The 22,990-nt window shown below is 43.9% G+C and overlaps 1 protein-coding gene across 1 annotated transcript in view; it reads right to left on the bottom strand.

The window, feature by feature from the left end:
- Nucleotides 1-21,584, bottom strand: part of pappaa (pregnancy-associated plasma protein A, pappalysin 1a) — a 310,054-nt gene extending 288,470 nt beyond the window's left edge. The window contains exon 1 of the mRNA XM_041194444.1: nucleotides 21,185-21,584. Within this exon, the coding sequence (XP_041050378.1) occupies nucleotides 21,185-21,584 (400 nt within the window). The remainder of the gene's footprint in view (nucleotides 1-21,184) is intronic.
- Between the last annotated feature and the right edge of the window lie 1,406 nt (nucleotides 21,585-22,990).

The raw sequence follows: 22,990 nt of genomic DNA on the forward strand, positions 1-22,990 counted from the left end.
ACCACACCTGGAGTGCTGTGTACAGTTCTGGTCTCCTTATTTAAGGAGGGATATACTCACATTGGAAGCAGTTCAGAGAATGTTCACTAGATTGATTCCAGGGATGAGGAAAGGTTAAGTAGTTTGGCCTGTACACATTGGAGTTCAGAAGAGTGAGAGATGGTCTAATTGAAACATAAGATGATATGGAAGATTCTGAGGGGGCATGACAGGGTAGATGCTGAGATGATGTCTCCTCGTGTAGGGCATCTAGAGCTAGGGGGCACAGTTTAAAAATAAAGTGTCTCCCATTTAAGAGGGAGATGAGGAGGAATTGCTTCTCTCAGAAGGTCATTAGTCTTTTGGGATTTCCTTCCATAGAGAGCAGTGAAGGCTTAAACATATTCAAGGCTGAGTTAGACAGATTTTTGATTGCCAAGGATTATTGGGGGCAGGCAGGAAAATGGAGTTAAGGCCACAATCAGATCAGTAATGATCTTATTGAATGCTGGAGCAGGCTTGATGAGTTCATTGGTTTATTCCTGCTCCTATTTCTGATCATTTTATGTCCTAATCTGATGTTTACACGTGTGCACTTTCTGGCAGAAATCAGTGAACAGCGATTAGCAGCAAGGATGCTGGCTGATTTCCACCCCCACAACCCCCACCCCATCTCCACCTCAGCCCAAGGGCTTGGTGCTCGTTTTTTTATCATTACCAGCCAAATACTGAGCAATGTTACCTCAATCTGAATGTAAATTCTGCCAGGAGTCTATAGTAAACACTAATATGTTAACGTGCAATGAAGCATCTGAGTCTGATATCACATGTCCAAAAATAAAAGCACGTAGTAACACACACGTAAGTGTCACCTCCTGTGCTTAATAAATATGTCATAGCTATAAATAACCTGTTTTCTTCAGTCGTGATATCATTGTAACTCACTTGACCTAGATAATATGAATATTTGAATTCATAATAGGCATAGTGGCAATCTCTCAAACAAATTAATTGAAAAGCTTACAAATGAGTCTATGCTTATTCTCACGTATAGTTCACTGCCAATGTACCATAGTCATATTGTCTGATACTTGTCAAAGATCTCCACTTACCATTCACAACTTGTAAAGATACAGTACTGCCACTGAGCTTTTTGTCCATTAGTATTGCACAGGTCTTTTGAATAAGTCAGCTGTCCACAAGTGTGCTTCCATAATAAGCCAGACACAAACTCCCATAGACAAGAGGACAGGAAAAATGCCTGAGGAAGTACAAGTATGTTTGCATGCATGCACACTCACATATTCTTTTCAAAGAATGAAGAAAATACCCAAGGGAGCCACCTCATCGGCCAACCACCTGAGAAATGACAGTTCCTGCTCCAAATATGCAGAGGAGATAGAAGAGGCAAAAGATCCAAAGCTTGGGTATTAAACTGCTTGGTATTATTGTGTCAAATTCCTCTGCCTGCTACTTTCAGAGATATTGTCCCATTTAAAATAAACAGGGCAAAATCTCTATAAAATAGAGAAACTGGGAAATCAATAGATCGAGTGTTGTATAAAGATGTTGTACAGTGTGATTTACAGATTCAAGCTCACGTCATTAGCCTATGTGCAACATGCAGCCCAGTCTAACAAAAAATTTCAAACTGAGATTCATTTTTAGTAACACCGTCACATTACAGAAGGACATTGGACCTACTCTCAGTCTTTGAACTATGCAAATCGCTGATTATTGAATCAAGCTATTAGTTTTGTATTTTAATTGCATTACTCCACTTATGAATGCCCAGTTGAGAAAGGGCAGCAAACTGTGTTCGAAATAACCCTTCAATTCTAGGAAATGTGTTCAAACCTCGAGGGTATAGATTTAATTCTGGCCCAGATAGATGGGAAAGAAGCCTCTGCTCTGCGAGTTGTTAACAATACCGTGTGAAAATGGGTTTGTGTAATCTTGAATCGGAGGTCTTGTGGCATAGTGGGTAGCATCGCTGCCTCTCAGCCAGAAGCTCTGGGTTCAAGTTCCACTCGAGGAATTGATGGCCATGGAAGGTGCATTCATAATGCAGCCAAACAGGTATTAATTTGTAAATACATCCAACAAACACCAATGGTAGGCAATAAAAGAAGGAGAGATTCCTGGTCAGCCGTATGATGGAACGAAATTGGAGCCTCTCCCATCACTATCCAGGCTACAACCTGTATGTAAAACTGTATGTTGCCACAGCAATTTCAACTCCTTGGGTGGCTGGTTGGCTCAGTTGGCTAGATGGCTGGTATGGATCAGATTGGTGCCAACAGCAGGGGGTTTGATCCTCGTTCTGGCTATGGAGGATGTGGGACCTGTCTCCTTCCCTTACCCGTGGTGGAAATTGTGATGCTGTGAATGAGACCTACCTTCGGTCAACAAACCTCGAGAAGTGGAAGAAGAACCTTGAATCATGGACTAGCAGCACAAAAATAAGCATAATTATATGACATTGCTTGTCTCATTCAGGGACACTACATAGATGACTGGTGTGGTGAGTAAAAATGTCACCCCCAGCTGGAGTTTGGAATAGAAATTGGATAATGCAGATTATTTCAGTATTTATCTGAACATTGTCATAACTGATCTGGGAACAAATTGGAAGAATTCCCAAAATTGACATGCCCTGACCTTGATGTTACCCTAAATCCATCCTTTCTCAAAATAAGAGAATCTCTAAAAAATATTTTCTTTAGAATGCATGAGCGAAAATTTGAGATATTGACCTTACAAAACAAACTGTGAAATTTAGCAATTTCTATTAAATCTCAGCAAACATGGCTGGAACCCTCCCATGTTGTATTCTAAATACTCATAGGGATCATATAGGATTTTGGATCAAGGATTTCTTGAGGATACACTGGTACCGTTACATGGTCACTTTTCACACATATTGTAACACAGTTGTCAGACAATTATAATTGATTTTTATTGTATAATTATGCAGGGTTACAGCCCTGCATAACAAGGCCTTATTAGTTTGCTTTCCTTTTATGAGTGCAACGTGGCTACAATCAGCCAAACCAACTCAAGAGATTGCAGAGTTTTAATCACAAGTTATATTAAGTGTAAAATGAGTTTCTGCGATCTATGGCGGTGCTTTAAACAACTTTGTGCTGGAAGCCAGCCCCGCCAACAAAACTGGGCATGACCATCACCCACCACTGCCCCACAGATGAAAATAGGAGACTGGCGGTTTTCTGCCTGATGCAGGTATTGACTTGTGTACGCCAATGAAACAATTACGTGGTCCAGTATAGCATTTTTACAACACTTGCTGTGTTTTTAAAATCAGATTAATCACGGATGGAGGACTAGACACTCATATCAAAAATTCTCCTTATTGTGATAAATCCATTTTCAACTGTGTTAATAAAACAACACCAGCTCACCACTCTAAATACAACAACAAATAACTTTTAATGCAAAGATAAAGGGAAATTGCATTCTATTATGCTGACCGATTGCACTGGTTCATGTATGTTTGTGGTTATGCAAATATGTTTGGGTGGAAATTTGAACGATAATTTCACTACAGAAAAACAGTGCCATTTCAAGCACAATTTGTGCCCATTTTCCTTGATTGCAGACAAAGTGGAAACTCTATCCCCAGCTGTGTGATACTGCCAACTGTATTGGAATCATGTCAATGAGCTGAATCTTACGGTATGTAACAGTCGTCCTATTATTTTTCGGTAAGTGCTACATTGAAACAACAGGTGAAATACAAACTCTGGAAGGATGTTTTCTGCTATCTAAATGTATAAGACTCATTAGGGATATTATGTAAACATCTACCAGTTCGTTTGGATATTTTGTCTTCTGTTTTGATTGTATAATTTCCTTCCACAATTGGATTAAAAAATACTGTCCTTTTGATGCGCTTCTTAAAAGATAGCGAAGTGAACAAAGTTTTAACATACAACAGTGTGAAAAAAAGCAGTGTGTTGTACTATGTTATGGATGTGTAACTAGAATGCTGAAGCATAGTCACATCATTACTGACTGTAGAATGATGATCATCTTTGTCCAGAAAAGATGCTATCATTTGATGGCCTCTATGGAAATGGCATAAAGCAGAAAATGCTGGAAATACTCAGCTCAACTGAGGAGCGAGAAACAGAGTTAGCGTTTTAGGTCAATGACCTAACATCAGAATGGAACTTTCTGATAAAAGGTCATCAACCTGAGACATTGGGCGGAATGTTACAGCCCCTCCTGCTGGCGGGATCTTCCAGTCCCACCAAAGTCAATGTAGTTTTGAACGGCTCACCTTTTTCCAGCCTTGCTGTGATGGGTCCATAAAATTACAGCCATTAACTCTGTTTCTCTCTCCTCATATGTTGCCTGACCTGTTGCGTGTTTTCAGCATTTTCTGTTCTTATTTCAGATTTCCAGCATCTGCAGTATTTTGCTTTTGTATGGAGGTGTCAATCTGACCAAGATATCTATCATGACAGAAAGCTAATATGTGTGTCAGTTGCAATAGAGCAATATTATGATCAAAATTTACATTCTATATTGGCTTTGATGTTTCCAAGACATATATGGATTGGATGAAAGTTCTTTTATAATCGCCGAACAATGGACCAACCTAAGGGAGGTGCTGTGTTAATTTTCTACGTCATGCAGTTCTGGGCCTTTGATTGACAATTTGGCACTATTTAGTATGTAAATATAGGATGCCTTGTCTTGTAGACACTTGGCCATCAAGACCTAGATAGAAACTTTCCAAACTTATTTTAATAATGATTCTTATATTTCTCACAGAAAGTTGATTTGCATCCTGTTTGTCTGAGCTGGAGTCTAAACCTCCATATGAACATATCCATCTATTCCTTTCTTCCTTATGTACTGATCAGCATCATTTTAAATGCATCTATGCTATTCGACTCAATGCAAAAAGAGTGGTAAAGTATATTTGCAATTAATGCTACCATGGCAACAATAGTACTTGAAAATCTAAATTATGTTAGCTTTTTGTAAACATTAAACTTTTCAGCTGCTACACAAGATACTTAAATTGAAACATAATGGGGAAGTTAAACACATCTTTGTGTTAAAACAGGAGATACACCCACCCATCAAAATCTCACATTAATTTTGGGTCCCTTTCATAAAAAGTTTCATGAGAACTACTATCTTACGCCTCTCTTTAACCTTAATCTATCAGTGAAAAACAAAACAAACTGATAGGATTGATATTGTGATCTCCAAATATGATGTCATTTCGTAAGATTAAAATTCATTCAGCCATGTTATTGAACCCTTGAGAGATAATTTAGAGTCCAGAGAGATTAGTTGAGTAGCTGGCGACTAGTGGTGACTATGGTTAATCTAGTTCAGTTTTTGGTCAGTGGGGGTTACCATTGACCAGAAACTGAATTGGGCTTGTCATATCAATACTGTGGCTACAAGAACAGGTCAGAGGCTAGGAATCCTGTGGCGAGTAACACACCTCTTGACTCTCCAAAGCCTGTCCACCATATACAAGGCACAAGTCAGGAATGTGATGGAATACTCTCCACTTGCCTGGACGAGTACAGCTACAAAAACACTCAAAAATCTTGACACTATCCAGGCCAAAGCAGCCTGCTTGATTGGCACCCCTACCACAAACATTCACTCCCTCCAACATTGATGCACAGTGGCAACAGTGTGTACCATCTACAAAATGCACTGCAGGAACTCACCAAGGCTCCTTAGACAGCACCTTCCAAACCCACAACCATTACCATCTAGAAAAACAAGGGCAGCAGATGCATGGGAACAGCACTACCTGCAAGTTCTCCTCCAGGCCACACACCATCCTGACCTGGAATTAAATCACCATTTCTTCACTGTTGCTGAGTCAAAATCCTGGAACCCTCCCCACCCACAACAACACTGTGATTGTACCTACACCACATGGACTGCAGCAGTTCAAGAAAGCAACTTACTCCCATCTTCTCAAGGGCAATTAGGGATGGGCAATAAATGCTTGCCTAGCCAGCGATGCCCATATCCCATAAATGAAGTTTTAAAAAGCAAAGCAATGTACTGTAATATGTTCAGGCGATAATGAATGGTATTCATTTCACCGTGTAAGATTTTTGAAATGCAATAGGAAAAAGAAAAATGCATTATCCTCTTTCACAAAAGAAAAGACTTGAAATCAATATATATCATGGCAAAATCTATAGTTGTGGCTCAGTTGGTGGTACACTTGCATCAGAGTTAGGAAGTTGTGGGTTCAAGACCCACTCCTGGATTTGGGTATAGAAATCTTTGTTGACCATCCAGTGCAGTAGGAGGGAGTGTTGTGCTGTCTTTTGGATGAGACATTAAACCGAGGCTCTGTCTGCCCTCTCGGGTGGGTATAAAAGTTCCCATGGCATTATTTTGAAGAAAAGCAGGGAAATTATCCTCAGTGCCCTGGCCAACATTAATCCTCAATCAAGATCATTAAAACAGATTATATGGTCATCTTCACATTGCTGCTTGTGGGAGCTTGCTGTGCACACATCATGTGCCCCATTTCCTATGTTACAATTTAAAAGCACTTCTTTCGCCATAAAGCACTTTAGGACACCCTGAGATTGTGAAAGGCGGTAACAAAATGTAGGTCTTTCCTTTTTCTTTCTTTCAAGATTGAAAGAAGGCAAAATAGAGCAGATCTGGACGGCCGTGTTGTATTGATGCAGATCAGTTTTTACAATGGGATTTTTGCTGTGATGATGCAAGGTACCTGACGTCTGCTGTGAAAAACTAATGAGTATTCAATATTTTTCCAGTAGTGAGAAACTTCCTGAAGGAGATGGTCCTATCCTGAAGGAGATGGCCCCACTCACTTTGGCTTTGCTTTGCTTTGCTTGCAGTTTGAATCAGAACTAGAGCAAAGTCAAATTTTGAAACTTCCAACATTAAAAGCAGTTGTTCAACTGATAGCCTGAATTATTTTTAAGTTATAAAGGTAGAAAACAGCTGACTAGATGAATGTGCATGTGGAGCTCTGCTCTCCCCCTCTAAAGAACCATTTTATAAAACTACACCCAATATGATGCAAATGTTTTGAGTCCCAGCCACCTCACTTTATCTCTTAGATGAATCTCGGTATTATTTGCTCCAGTTCATGTTTCTCACAGAGCTATTTTATCACTATTATAGTAGTGGACTAACTTTCAAAAATATCTCCAATTGCCAGGAGAAAAATGTCATATTTTTTCAACCTAATTCCCAATAGAATTTAATGCTGCTTATTTTGGAATTTTTTTCAATAAATTCAATTAGCGTTTACTGGACATTTTAATTTTCTTTCAAACGATGTTGTCCTATTTTTGCAAAGTTAAATACACATGAATGAAGCCAATTAACCCATCTAATTAAACTTTCTTTAGAAACTTATGGGCTCTAATCACCATCAATCATCTCATGACTAATTCCAGAGTGTGCTCCTCTGGTCCCCAATCCAGAAAATCATTCCAAGAATCATTCTTCACATGACAAAAACATGGCTCTTACATCAGACTTGAAATTTCCTTTTATTTCTTTAAACCTGTGCCCCTTTGTCCGACAATTATACTTTAACTTAAAGCAGTATACCTCTTTTTATAAGGTTCCCTCTCACTTGCCTCCTTTCAAGGTTGAAGAGTTTAAGTTTCACTCACCTTTCCTCCTTACTCAGTCCTCTGACACTAAGGATTAGTTCCATGGCTCATCCTTGCATTATTTCATGGCCAAATTGTCCTCTGTCTAATCGGGAAATGTTGAAGCTCATCCAGGCTCTTGTGAAGGGAGAGTTGATGTTACATATATCGCCACTGACCTTTTATGTTATGAATTGGTACAAGCATAATTTGATGAATTGGATTAGAAACCTGTAGGGCCATGTTAAATTGTGGATTGATAGGGAGAATATCTTCTTAGACTGTTAGTCCTAAGGTTCTAATGTGACAAAACGTGGATATGGTCCTATTGCATAAAACTTTAATTTGGCAACAATTGGCAATTTTAACACAGAAAGGCAACAGAATTGCTGCTGTGGGTAATGGAAGATTTGCTCTGATGGAGAAGTCTATCACTGTTTTATATGGGAGTTAACAAAAAACAAGCACCTCTAAGTTTTTTCTTATCTTTTCAGTCGCTACCCATCAGCTATGAACCAAGTGTGTGGTGTTGGGCTAATGAGTCCCAAAGATCCTCACAGCCCTGTTTGACACCCACACATTTGGAGGATAAAAAATTGATGGAATTGTAGCTGCACTAAAAGTAAAATGCTTCTGTATTTTTGCAAATGGAGGATGAATTTCATTCACATGTGAACACATTTTTTGTTATTTTTCTTTTTTTTTCCGAGAAATAAGAGCAGGAGTAGACTATATGGCCCATTGAGCCTCTTTGTCAATCAATATGATCATGGCTGATTTTGGGCTTCAACTCCTCTTTCAATGACTCTCCATATCTCTTGATTCTATGAGAGACCAAAAAAACTGTCTATTTCAGCCTTAAATACGTTCAACGATGGAGCATCCACAACCTTCTGGTACAGAGAATTACAAAGATTCAAAACCCCACAAAAGTTAAGAAATTTCTCCTCATCTCAATCCTGTGATCAGCCCTTATCCTGTGACTGTGCCCCGTTGTATGAGATTCCCCAGTCAGGGGAAATAACCTCTCAATGTCTTGTCAAGACTTGTCAAGAAATCAAATTTATTCAAGGTTGAATTGGACAGATTTTTGACAGACAAGAGAGCCAAGAGTTATGGGGAGCAGACAGGAAAGTGGAGTTGAGATTGCAACCAGATCAGTCATGATCTTATCGAATGGAAGAGCAGGCTCGAAGGCCCAAATGGCCTACTCCTGCTCTAATATAAAAACAAAAAAAACTGCGGATGCTGGAAATCCAAAACAAAAACAGAATTACCTGGAAAAACTCAGCAGGTCTGGCAGCATCGGCGGAGAAGAAAAGAGTTGACGTTTCGAGTCCTCATGACCCTTCGACAGAACTTGAGTTCGAGTCCAAGAAAGAGTTGAAATATAAGCTGGTTTAAGTTGTGTGTGTGGGGTGCGGAGAGATAGAGAGACAGAGAGGTGGAGGGGGGGGTGGGTGTGGTTGTAGGGACAAACAAGCAGTGATAGAAGCAGATCATCAAAAGATGTCAACGACAATAGTACAATAGAACACATAGGTGTTAAAGTTAAAGTTGGTGATATTATCTAAACAAATGTGCTAATTAAGAATGGATGGTAGGGCACTCAAGGTATAGCTCTAGTGGGTTTTTTTATTTTTTTATATAATGGAAATAGGTGGGAAAAGGAAAATCTTTATAATTTATTGGAAAAAAAAAGGAAGGGGGAAACAGAAAGGGGGTGGGGATGGGGGAGGGAGCTCACGACCTAAAGTTGTTGAATTCAATATTCAGTCCGGAAGGCTGTAAAGTCCCTAGTCGGAAGATGAGGTGTTGTTCCTCCAGTTTGCGTTGGGCTTCACTGGAACAATGCAGCAAGCCAAGGACAGACATGTGGGCAAGAGAGCAGGGTGGAGTGTTAAAATGGCAAGCGACAGGGAGGTTTGGGTCATTCTTGCGGACAGAACGCAGGTGTTCTGAAAAGTGGTTGCCCAGTTTACGTTTGGTCTCTCCAATGTAGAGGAGACCACATTGGGAGCAACGAATGCAGTAGACTAAGTTGGGGGAAATGCAAGTGAAATGCTGCTTCACTTGAAAGGAATGTTTGGGTCCTTGGACGGTGAGGAGAGAGGAAGTGAAGGGGCAGGTGTTGCATCTTTTGTATGGGCATGGCGTGGTGCCATAGGAGGGGGTTGAGGAGTAGGGGGTGATGGAGGAGTGGACCAGGGTGTCCCGGAGGGAGCGATCCCTATGGAATGCCGATAAGGGGGGTGAAGGGAAGATGTGTTTGGTGGTGGCATCATACTGGAGTTGGCGGAAATGGCGGAGGATGATCCTTTGAATGCGGAGGCTGGTGGGGTGATAAGTGAGGACAAGGGGGACCCTATCATGTTTCTGGGAGGGAGGAGAAGGCGTGAGGGCGGATGCGCGGGAGATGGGCCGGACACGGTTGAGGGCCCTGTCAACGACCGTGGGTGGAAAACCTCGGTTAAGGAAGAAGGAAGACATGTCAGAGGAACTGTTTTTGAATGTAGCATCATCGGAACAGATGCGACGGAGGCGAAGGAACTGAGAGAATGGGATGGAGTCCTTACAGGAAGCGGGGTGTGACGAGCTGTAGTCGAGGTAGCTGTGGGAGTCGATGGGTTTGTAATGGATATTGGTGGACAGTCTATCACCAGAGATTGAGACAGAGAGGTCAAGGAAGGGAAGGGAAGTGTCAGAGATGGACCACGTGAAATTGATGGAGGGATGGAGATTGGAAGCAAAATTAATAAATTTTTCCAAGTCCCGACGAGAGCATGAAGCGGCACCGAAGTAATCATCGATGTACCGGAGAAAGAGTTGTGGAAGGGGGCCAGAGTAGGACTGGAACAAGGAATGTTCCACATACCCCATAAAGAGACAGGCATAGCTGGGGCCCATGCGGGTACCCATAGCCACACCTTTTATTTGGAGGAAGTGAGAGGAGTTGAAGGAGCAATTGTTCAGCTTGAGAACAAGTTCAGCCAGACGGAGGAGAGTAGTGGTGGATGGGGATTGTTCGGGCCTCTGTTCGAGGAAGAAGCTAAGGGCCCTCAGACCATCCTGGTGGGGGATGGAGGTGTAGAGGGATTGGACGTCCATGGTGAAGAGGAAGCGGTTGGGGCCAGGCAACTGGAAATTGTTGATGTGACGTAAGGTGTCAGAGGAATCACGGATGTAGGTGGGAAGGGACTGGACAAGGGGAGAGAGAAGGGAGTCAAGAAACGAGAAATAAGTTCTGTGGGGCAGGAGCAAGCTGAGACGATCGGTCTACCGGGGCAGTTCTGTTTGTGGATTTTGGGTAGGAGATAGAAGCGGGCCGTCCGAGTTTGGGCGACTATCAGGTTGGAAGCTGTGGGAGGGAGATCCCCAGAGGAGATGAGGTCAGTGACAGTCCTGGAAACAATGGCTTGATGTTCAGTGGTGGGGTCATGGTCCAGGGAGAGGTAGGAGGAAGTGTCTGCTCAGCCTCCGCGAGGTAGAGGTCAGTGCGCCAGACAACAACAGCACCACCCTTGTCAGCGGGTTTGATGACAATGTCAGGGTTGGACCTGAGAGAATGGAGTGCAGTAAGTTCAGAGAGAGACAGGTTAGAATGGGTGAGAGGAGCAGAGAAATTGAGACGACTAATGTCGCGCCGACAGTTCTCAATGAAAAGATCGAGAGGAGGTAAGAATCCAGAGGGAGGGGTCCAGGTGGAGGGAGAATATTGGAGATGGGTAAAAGGATCCGTTGAACTGGGAGAGGACTCCTGCCCAAAGAAGTGAGCCCGGAGACGAAGACGGCGGAAGAAGAGTTCAGCATCGTGCCGTGCCCGAAATTCATTAAGGTGAGGGCGTAGGGGTATGAAACTAAGTCCTTTGCTGAGCACTGAACGTTCAGCATCGGAGGGGGGAAGGTCAGGGTGTATAGTGAATACACGGCTGGGGTTGGGATTGGAAGATGGGGTGGGGACGGAGGGACAGGCAGGGGTGGAGGGTCCTAGATGGGTGTTGGTGTCGATGAGTTGTTGGAGCTTGCGTTCCTTAGCACTTGAGAGAAAGAGAAAAAGTTTCTTGTTGAGGTGTCGGATGAGCTGAAGGATAAAATGAAACTGGGGGCACGCGCAGCTTTGAAAAAGGGTACGGCGATGCTGCTGGAGGGAGAGGTCGAGTGTGTTCATATGGCGGCGCATGGCACTGAGTGTGGATCTCAGAATGTGACGGGAAGAGCAGTCCGAGAAACGTTTTATGTCCCGGAGATACCTGTAATCCTGGGTGGGTTCGAAACATGAGGGGTGGAATTTCAGTTGAAATCCACGTGGGGTAAGTCGGAAACGGAGACAGTCACTGAGAAAGGAGATATGGCTGTGAAAGCGGGTTTTAGTAAACACCTTGTCAAACACTAGGAGGGAAATGGAAAGCAATGAAGGTGAGCAAGACAACAGAGAGATACGGAAATCTTGTCGCAGAGAGGAACAGAATTTCTTCAAGGAGGTAGGCATTTCTTGAAGAGCAGTGGCAGTCAATTAAACACAGAGATAAAAACAAAAAAACTGCGGATGCTGGAAATCCAAAACAAAAACAGAATTACCTGGAAAAACTCAGCAGGTCTTGCAGCATCGGCGGAGAAGAAAAGAGTTGACGTTTCGAGTCCTCATGACCCTTCGACAGAACTTGAATTCGAGTCCAAGAAAGAGTTGAAATATAAGCTGGTTTAAGTTGTGTGTGTGGGGGGCGGAGAGAGAGAGAGAGGGGGGGGTGGTGTGGTTGTAGGGACAAACAAGCAGTGATAGAAGCAGATCATCAAAAGATGTCAACGACAATAGTACAATAGAACACATAGGTGTTAAAGTTAAAGTTGGTGATATTATCTAAACGAATGTGCTAATTAAGAATGGATGGTAGGGCACTCAAGGTATAGCTCTAGTGGGGTTTTTTATTTTTTTATATAATGGAAATAGGTGGGAAAAGGAAAATCTTTATAATTTATTGGGAAAAAAAAAGGAAGGGGGAAACAGAAAGGGGGTGGGGATGGGGGAGGGAGCTCACGACCTAAAGTTGTTGAATTCAATATTCAGTCCGGAAGGCTGTAAGGTCCCTAGTCGGAAGATGAGGTGTTGTTCCTCCAGTTTGCGTTGGGCTTCACTGGAACAATGCAGCAAGCCAAGGACAGACATGTGGGCAAGAGAGCAGGGTGGAGTGTTAAAATGGCAAGCGACAGGGAGGTTTGGGTCATTCTTGCGGACAGACCGCAGGTGTTCTGCAAAGCGGTCGCCCAGTTTACGTTTGGTCTCTCCAATGTAGAGGAGACCACATTGGGAGCAACGAATGCAGTAGACTAAGTTGGGGGAAATGCAAGTGAAATGCTGCTTCACTTGAAAGGAATGTTTGGGTCCTTGGACGGTGAGGAGAGAGGAAGTGAAGGGGCAGGTGTTGCATCTTTTGCGTGGGCATGGGGTGGTGCCATAGGAGGGGGTTGAGGAGTAGGGGGTGATGGAGGAGTGGACCAGGGTGTCCCGGAGGGAGCGATCCCTACGGAATGCCGATAAGGAGGGTGAAGGGAAGATGTGTTTGGTGGTGGCATCATGCTGGAGTTGGTGGAAATGGCGGAGGATGATCCTTTGAATGTGCCTGCTCTACATTCTTTTAGTTAATATTCCAGCTCACTATCAATGTCCAGTGATCTCTACAAATAGAGATAAGCTTATCTACAATTTCAAACTGGATGACCCAGTTTTTCAGAGTGAGCAATCTGTTTATTTAGATAATTGAAAAACCAAATAGTCTGGTTTGCAATTGCCTAAATGAAAGTTAGCAAATGTAATGGAGCTATTCAAAGGAGGTAGAGAGAACACAGGAAACTAAAGGCCAGATAGCCATTTTTTTGTTATTCTTTCATGGGATGTGGGTGTCACTAGCAAAGCCAGCATTTGTTGCCCATCCCAAATAGCCTTTGAACTGACTGGCTTTCTCAACCATTTCAGAGGGCAGTTAAGAGTCAACCACAGTGCTGTGGGTCTGGAGTCACATATAGGCCAGACTGGGTAGAGATGGCAGATTTCCTTCCCCAAAGGACATTAGTGAACGAGATCTTTTTTTGTGACAATCGATGGTAGTTTCAAGGTCACCATCACTGTTTTTAATTCCAGATTTTATTTATTAAATTTAAATTCCACTGGCTACCATGGTGGGATTTGAACCCATACCCCTAAAGAATTCACCCAGGGACTCTGGAATACTAGTCCAGTGACATCACCACTATGCCACCATCTCCTCATCAATCAGTAGGAAAGTGCTGAATCTATTATTAAGGAAATCTTAACAATGTACTTAGAGAATCATAAAATGATCAGACAAAGTCAACATGCTTTTATGAAAGGGATATCATGTTTGATAAATTTAATATAAGTTTTTGAGGATGTAAGTAATAAAGTAGATGTAGATGTAGTATACTTGGATTTCCAAAAGGCTTTTGATAGGATGCCATACAAAAGGTTAATATGCAACATTACCCCCAGTGGAGTTGGTGGGGAGTAACAGTCTGGTTTGCAGTTGCCTAATTGTAAGTATAAAAATGTAATGAAGCTATTCAAGAAAGGAGAGAGAGAAAAAACAGGGAACTACAGTCCAGATTCAATGTCATGTTGAGCCCCTTCAGAATCTTATATGTTTCAATGAGATCATTGCTTATTCTTCTAAACTCCAGAGAGTATAGGCCCATTTATTCAACTTCTCATCATAGGTCAGTGCTCTCATCCCAGGGACCAACCTAGTGAACCTTCACTGTTCCACCTCCAATGCAAATATATCCTTTCTTAAAAATGGAGACCAAAGCTACACACGATGTTCCAGATGTGGTCTTGACAAAGCCCTGCACAACTATAGGAAGATTTCTTTATTCTTGTACTCCAGTCCCTTTGCAATAAAGGCCAACATGCCATTTGCCTTCCTAATTGCTTGCTGTACTGTCCCAACTTTCTGAGTCCCTTGTGTGAGTACACCCAACTCCCTCTGAATATCAACATTTAAAACTTTCATGTCTTCTTAAAAGTATTCTGCTTGTCTATTTTTCTATCAAAGTGAATAACCTCACACCTCTCCACATTATACTCCATCTGCCACCTTTTTACCCACTCACTTAATCTGTCTATTTCTCTTTGCAGCGTCTTTGTGTCCTCTTCAAAGCTGGCATTCCCACCTAGCTTTGTATCATTAGCAGACTTAGATACATTATTCCCTATCTCTATACCTTGTCATTAATGAAGATTGCAAATAGCTGAGGTGCTAGCACTTATCCTTGCAGTTTCAGTCTGCTAACTTGAAAATGCTCTATTTATCCCTACTCCTGGCTACCTGTCTATTAACCAATCGTCCATCCATGCTAAATTCCAATGTGTATAGGCCCAATCTGTTCATCTTTTCTTCATAAGGTAAGCCCTTTATCCCAGGAATGAGTCGAGTGAACCTTCTCTGAACTGCTTCTAAACACAATTATAGCCTTTCTCAAATAAGGAACCCAAAACTATACACAGTGCACCAGATGTAGTCTCACCAAGGCTCTGTAAAGCTGCAGTAAAACTTCCCTACTTTTGTATTCCATTCTCCTTGCAATAAACGCCAACATTCCATTTGCCTTTCTAATCACTAACTCTGAATACAAGAATTGTTGCCACCCCCCGCCCCCAACGCCCTGCCAAACCTTCCAGCTGATGGACACTGAGGCCAATCATGTGTCTGGATATTTGATTAATATACTGAGGGATCTTTTCACTTAAAAATGGAGAGACATTTCTTAATGTCTCAGTTTCCCATTTCTTCTGCACCTTCAATTGACGAATTGCTAAGATTCACATTCAACGGAAATCATTGTGCTTCTACAATTAGTCTTGGTTTAATACCTCACATCTCATTCCGGAAATCAGTTTAGTTCCCATTTTTTCCTCGTTATTTTATTTCCATATATTAACTTAATGCTTGGCAAGGAGAGAACTAGCATTATTGGGTATATATTTTTTTCCTTTCATGGGAGGTGGGCATTGCTGGCTAGGCCAACATCTGTGGTGAGCTGCCTTCCTGAACTGCTGCAGTCCATGTGATGTACACCCACAGTGCTGTTAGGAAAGGAGTTCCAGGATTTTGGCCCAGTAACAGTGAAGGAACAGCAATATATTTCCAAGTCAGGATGTTGAATGGCTTGGAGGGGAACTTGCAGGTGGTGGTGTTCCCATGCATCTGCTGAGCTTGTCCTTCCAGGTGGTAGAGGTCACCAGTTTGGAAGGTGCTGTTGAAGGATCCTTGGTGAGGTGCTGCAGTGCATCTTGTATAAGGTACACACTGCTACCATTGTACGTTAGTGGTGGAGGGAGTGAGCATTTAAGTTAGCGGATGGAGACTGCTTTGTCCTATGTGGTTTTCAGCTTCTTGAGTGTTGTTGGAGCCTAAGCAACAAGACAAGTGGAGAGTATTCCTCTTGACTTGTGCCTTGTATATGGTGGATAAGAGTTGGGGAGTCAGGAGGACTCACCTCAAAATTCTCAGCCTCCAACCTGTTCTTCTAGCCACGGTATTTATATGGCTGGTCCAGTTTAGTTTCTGGTCAATGGTAACCCCTAGGATATTGATAGTGGGGCGGATTCAACAATGGTACTGCCATTCAATGCTGGAGCAGGGGGGTGGGGCTGGGGTTGTGGTTTGTTAGATTCTCTCTTGTTGGGGATGGTCATTGCTTGCCACTTCAGCCCAAGACTGAATATTGTTGCATTTGGACACAGACTCCTCAGTATCTGAGGAGTTGCATATAGTGCTGAACATTGTGCAATCATCAGTGAAATCCCCACTTCTGACCTTATGATGGAGGGAAGGTCATTGATGAAGCAGCTGAAGATGGTTGAGCCGTGGACACTACCCTGATGAACTCCTGCAGTGATGTCCTGGGACTGAGATGAGTGACCTCCAACAACCATAGCCATCTTCCTTTATGAAGGTTAAGACTATAACCAATGGAATGATTTCTCCTGATTTCCATTGACTTCAATTTTGCAAGGGCTCCTTCTTGATGCCACACTCAATTACATACTGCCTTGATGTCAAGGACAGTCACTCTCACATCCCCTCTTAAGCTCAGCTTTTTTGTCCATGATTAGACTAAGGTTGTAATGAGGTCAGGAGTTGAGTGGCCCTGGCAGAACCCAAACTGTGTGTCATTGAACAGGTTATTGTTGAGTAAGTGCCACTTATAGCACTGTTGATGACCCCTTTCCATCTCTTTGATTATGATTGAGAGGAGGCTGATGGGTGGTAATTAGCCAGGTTGGATTTGTCCTGCTTTGTGTGGACAGAAAAGCTTGACCTAAATAGCCAAGTGGTTATGGTACTGAGCTTGCAACCTCAAGATCAAGAGTTCAAATCTCACAATGGCCAACTATGAAACAAGTGTGGACAGAAAATACACCCTGAACAACATATGTTACTCAGAAATAAAAACAGAAAATGCAGGTAATGCACAGTAGCTCATCCAGGTAAGATGTTTGGCTTGTATGTCCAGCATTTTCTCTTTTGAATTCTTATTTGCACGTTCTCTTTTCCTTCTGTACTGTATGGGATTGAGACATTGTGTCATTGTGCAGCCTGGAGTGGGTAGAAGAGGCTTGGAAAGGAATGCCTGGTGAGTGTTTGAATTTAAAAAAACATAAATGCCATTTAAAAAATCAGCAGGTCTGGCAACATTTGTGGAGAGAGAAGCAGAGTTAACATTTCGAGTCCTATATGACTCTTCTTCAGAGGAATTCTCTTAAGTGTCATGTCTGACTTGAAACTCTGTTTCCCTGTCCGCAGATGCTGCCCAACCTGCTGAGTGTTTCACAGAATGTTCCAGCGCAGGAGGCTATTCGGCCCATCGTGTCTGCACGCGCTCTCCCAATGAGGCACTCGCTTTGTGCTATTCTCCCTCCTTCTCCCCGTAACCCTGCCCAGCCCTCCTGTTCACATAACAGTCTGATTCCATTTTGAACGCTTCGATTGAACCTGCCTCCACCACACACTCGGACAGGGCATCCCAAACCTTAACCAGCGGCTGCGTGAAAAAGTTCCAGCGTTCTGCTTCGTGTCCCAGGGTTTGAATTTCCCGCCGTGAGGTAGATGAAACCACTGGGCGTTTTCTAAACGGGGAATTCAGCGGGAATCCGTCTCCTCCCTGGCCAGGCGGGATCACTGCCGCCGAGTTCATGAATAAAAGCTGCAAGGCTGTCAGAATGGTGCTGTTAAAAAAGGGGAGCGTGTGCTGTTTTCTCGGTTCTCTGTCTATTCTAGGGAGGAGGGAGGGGGGCACAATGACTGGTTCCCTCTCTGACTGCCGGAATGACAGGAGCTCCGGCTCTCCTCCTGTCTGTTGTCCCTGAGTTTTATTCCAGTCTGGGCTCTGCCAGCTGTTGACAGGGAAAACCCATCTATCCCAGCGTGCTAGCTGGATCTGTATTTATAGAGTGAGGCAGGGACTCTGGAAAGAATCGCTCGGCTTGTCCCGTTAGCTCGGGGAGGCTATGAGTGAGGAGGATGTGGGCACTAGGGAGGGGATATGTCTGCTTATACCGGCCGCCCAAATTGTACCATAAACTACGCTGTCACAGTCATGTAGCCAAATGATTTTTTTTCCCCCCGTTGTTATTGTTCGCCCACAACGTGTTCGTTCTCACAGGCAATTGGTAGCCGAGCACGGCCTGTGAAGAGGATTCACATGTGCCCAAACCTCAACAATCCCATCGCTCTCTGGACGGGGATAGCTTGTCCCCAGTGCCAGGATCTGCAGAAGACGAGCCCCTGTCCCCCTGGGAGTCAGAGGGTATTTTACGCAGTGCAGGATTTCTTACAAGCCTTTTGCTTACACATGATTGAGTGGATCCTCAATCGTGTGTGATTATTGCAGTCTGTCCCTGTATAGGAGACGCGTTTTAACACTTGCTGGTGTTGGGTGTTTCAAAGAACCCGTTCTTTTTTTTTAAACAATTTTTTTTCCCCTGGTGGCTTGTGAATGTGATTCAGTGTTTCTGATAGTTCCGCCTCGGCTACATCACGCCCACTTAAAGCTTCCCCGTCAGGGCTGCAGACACTAAACTGTTGCTTTCTAAAGCCATTTTTTTTCTCTACCCGCTTCAGATCATTTCTTCCCTGCGCGCCCTTCAAAATATTCCCAAAATGAAATGTTGAATTCCGAAGCTACCGACTCAGACTGCACACCTACCAATGGGATCCGCCGGCCCCGGAGGGGGTTGGGGGGGCGGGGGGTGGTGTTGCATAATGTGACACTGCGACCTGATCAGACCTTACAGGAGGAGTCCGGAGACAACACGGCATTCAGGTTTTTTTTTCCCGCAAAAGCAGTTTCCCGTCAACGGTAAAACAAGTTCCCTCGCTTTGAGCGGGCGCCTGTTTGCTGACAAATCCCGGACAGCATATATATACAATCAGTCTGGCTTTTCTGGCGCTCAGGTTAAGCTTTCCAGCAAGCCGTTCAAAATAAGCAAATACATGAAGGCGAAGCCCGAAAACGGAGTCGTGCAGCCTCTGGCTGACAATTCACTTCGTTAACAGGCGTGATCCTGAAAAAAAAATCATCGCGCCTCGTCCTGTACCAGTATATTCTGAATGCCCTCTGCTCCTAGGTCCCAATCTTTTATTATTGCGCTATTAAAAGCGATGTTATAAACCCGCTCATGCTACCGGGGTGGGGGGCGAAAAATGATTTTTTTTCCGGTAACGAATAGACAATTTTCAGTTGGACAACAGCAGAACAAAAACCGCTCTCACACGATCCCTGCACTGATGGGCAATTCGCCTTATCTCGCCACCCAATGTGAATCTAAATAGATCTAACGTAATGTCAGAGCAGGACGTGGAAAATACGAGACTCTTAATTGAACATGACATCATTCTGCAAACGGATTCATATCATTGTCGGTGTATTTTTCACAGCCCCGATTTAAAATGAAGTGACTGGTCAGTGGAGGGGGGTGGGGGGGGGGGGGGGGGGGGGTGGGGGCGGGGTGGTGCGGGGGGGGCGGGGGTGAGACTGGCTTTAAGGTGAATTTTAACTCTTGTCGGGCTTGAACTGAATTCGCGCCAACTGCTCCAACACACGCTTTGGAATGAACGGCCGAAACATGAGAGACATGCCACACTCTGCGTGTGAAAGGAGATTTGACCTGTGGAATGCCGCTGTTTGTATGGTCTTAGCTGATCTCTGCCCCAGAACGGGAGCGAGAGAGAGAGAGAGGGAATCGGAACGTGAGGGAGAGATTGAAGAGGAAAGGGGGTGGGGAGGAGGAAGAGGAACGATGTTTCATAGATAGTATCGCCCGAGCGTAGACGTAAACAATAATGTCACATTGAAAACAGGATTACACATGCGATGAGATAACAGAACAGATCATCTCTCGACCTCCCAAATGATTCGGTAAATACGGCTGTTTAACAAGTCAGTCCTATGCATTCACCTAAAATGATGTTACAAAGGGGATTATATTTTTCTCAAATTAAAATAATTTTGACTAAAACTAAACATTTTCACCGATAAACCCCCTCACCGACTCGCCATTTATTGCAAAGTAACTTATACACGCCGAGCTTTTGATTTTAGTTGGGAGACCACAAACAGTAAAATAGTTGCTACAAGCCGATTGTAACCAGGAAGCGAAGACAGCAAACCGTAAACAATGTGCTGCATCTCTTGCACAACATTCAGTAAATCGTGCTTTAAATGAATGCATCGAGTCTTGGAACGAGGAGGAAAATAAAGCCTCCAATTCCCTGGTTATATATGGCCGAGGAGAAACAGTCTTTGCTGTGCTGTGGTAGTACGGTTTGTTTTGCTTTCACGAGTTCAAGGCAAAACATTGTCCCCGGTGTGCGCCTGTGGGACTCTTTCAACTGGGGATTACGCTCTCTGTTGGCTGGGATCGGGATCAAAAGCGCCGTGCACTTTCACTGTTACCGCGGGCAGAACGACACGCCCTCACTCAAATTTATATCTTAAACCATTCATAGAATCAGGAGCCTTAAAGTGGCACCGTTACGCACTGTGTGTGTCTGTATGTGTGTCGGGTCTGTGTGTGTCTGTGTGTGTGTGCCTGTGTGTCTGTGTGTGTGTGTGTGTGTGTAGGCCAGGAGAGGGAGAAGGTCACATCAAGCAAAAAGACGTATTTCAGAAAAAAATAAACAATAGTGTTTCATGGTTATAGAAGCGACAGCATTCACACAGGAAGGTTCACGATGACAGTGATGGTTACATTTAGGGTAAAGAGTTGGATAAATATATTTAAGCTTAACTGCACTGTTTAAGTTGAAATTTAGTTAAAGATAACGTATTACTATTGCTCTGTGAGTCAAGCCTCTACACACATTTCTAACTCATGCAAGATTATTAAAATGATTAAAAGCAGACCAACAAACTTGTGCATAGAATAAACTCACGTGTTGTAACTATTTACATCTACAAAGTTACTTTGACGGTTTTTTTGTTGTTGCGAACTGCAGTGCGGGGCATCTCTTGGCCAGCTGGGTGACACTTACCTACGAGGACAGCTGGAGACCGCTGCCCTCCTTCAGGTCTGACCCTTACTTCCACAGTGAACCTCCTCCTGGGGAGCTCGGTGCTCGTTCGGAGGCGCAGCTGGTTCCCTTGCCCGGTGAAATACAGCAATCTGCCCTGGCTCTGACCATGCGGCGGCGGCGGAGGCAGGAGCAGCCGGGGAGGGTGGTCTGAGGCTGGTCGGGGCAATGCCCGCTTGCCACGGGGCAGCCTCGTGCCACACGATCCCGGGGAGTCCGCCCCGGGGCCAGCCCGGTGATCCAGGGCTAGGAGGAGGGCACGCCTGGAGCGCCGGAGCCGACCTGCCATCTGCCCGTCACACTCCGACCCCATAGCCAGAGCTAAGAGGCAGAGAGCGGGTAGCGCATTCCAAACTTGCATCTTCTTTCGAGTCAAGTCTCTCGCTTCCCTCTCAAGTCTCTCTGTCCCTTTCACTCACTCCCTGTCTCTTTAGACTCTCCCTCTCTCTCTCTCTCTCTCTCTCGCTTTCTCTCTCTCGCTTACGAGTTTCCTCTTCTGCCGCCTCAATCACAATGATCCGCTACACAGAACCTGTTTTCTTAATAAGACACGACCCCTTTCCCTTTGCCTCCCCCCTCTCAAACACGCACTTGAAACAGAGATGGATAAACAAGAATATGCTAATTTATTAGCCTGCACCAACTAAAGCACCACCTTCGTAATGTTTCCATTGAAAGGATTCTAGTAACCGTAAGGCTGACTAATCAATCAGTTTGAAAACACCAAATTTCCCACTTGGATCCCTCCACAAACAGCTTTAGGTACCCTGACCAACACACACACACCGCCACAGCTTCGGATTTATTTCAGACCTATGACTTTCTCCAATGCAAGATTCAGTCACAATTACGGCAGGGAATTCAAACTTCACTTTTTTTTGGGGGGGGGAGGGAAATATAAATAAAGTAGTTATATTATTGTATTTAAGAATGAATACAATTTAGCGTGAGGTCGCAGCCAGCGATTTGAGTTTAAACCAGAGGGTGACGCTTCCCCTCTTTAAGTCCTTTTTTGGGGGGAGAGAAACAAAACGCTTCTTGTTAAATATTGATATATATGTTTTTTGCATTCTCCCGTTTACAGTTTTTGTAGTCCGGGACGGTGTGATTTTTGGCTGTGTTTTTTAACCAGAGGTGACCGGGGACGCTGCTGCCTGTTGTGTGTGTGTGTGTGTGTGTATACAGATGAATGTGTGATTCGGGACGGCGCTCTGGGCTTTAGGTGCACTCTAGCTCCCTCCAGATGTTATTGCCTGGAAATTTCACTTCAAACATGCCGTCTGAGAGCGCTCTCATCAGATCGGGGGCAAGTTTTGAGTCTGGAGGGATAGAGAGACCTTTGATTGGAAATGCTTGGGGTTTTTGTGAGGTGAAAGACATCTTTCACTGCAACCACATCTAGCTCAATTGGACCTCGAGATGCCCCTAATGCTGACAAGGGCTCGACCCCAATGCGATATTATCAGTATTTTCCACTTGAAACTTATTGCATTTCAATAGCATTTCCATATTACACACAAACGGGCGGAAGAGAAGTAAAAGTGTAGGAGATGCAGTCAGAACTCGGCTGGAGGCTGCGATGTTGGCCGGATTTTACATTTGTGAGGTGTCCCACATAATCCGATTACTGGGGAACGATTAGAGGTGACGTGAGGGGAAATGCAGAGGGAATAAGCGTTCAGGGTTACTCTTAACCCCGAATAGTGAAACCTGGGGACTGTAGTAGTTTGGGCTCTCTCTTGTTCTAACCCGGCGCCTTTTGACAAG

The sequence above is a fragment of the Carcharodon carcharias genome, chromosome 8 (assembly GCF_017639515.1).
Source record: "Carcharodon carcharias isolate sCarCar2 chromosome 8, sCarCar2.pri, whole genome shotgun sequence".
Taxonomy (NCBI): Eukaryota; Metazoa; Chordata; class Chondrichthyes; order Lamniformes; family Lamnidae; genus Carcharodon; species Carcharodon carcharias.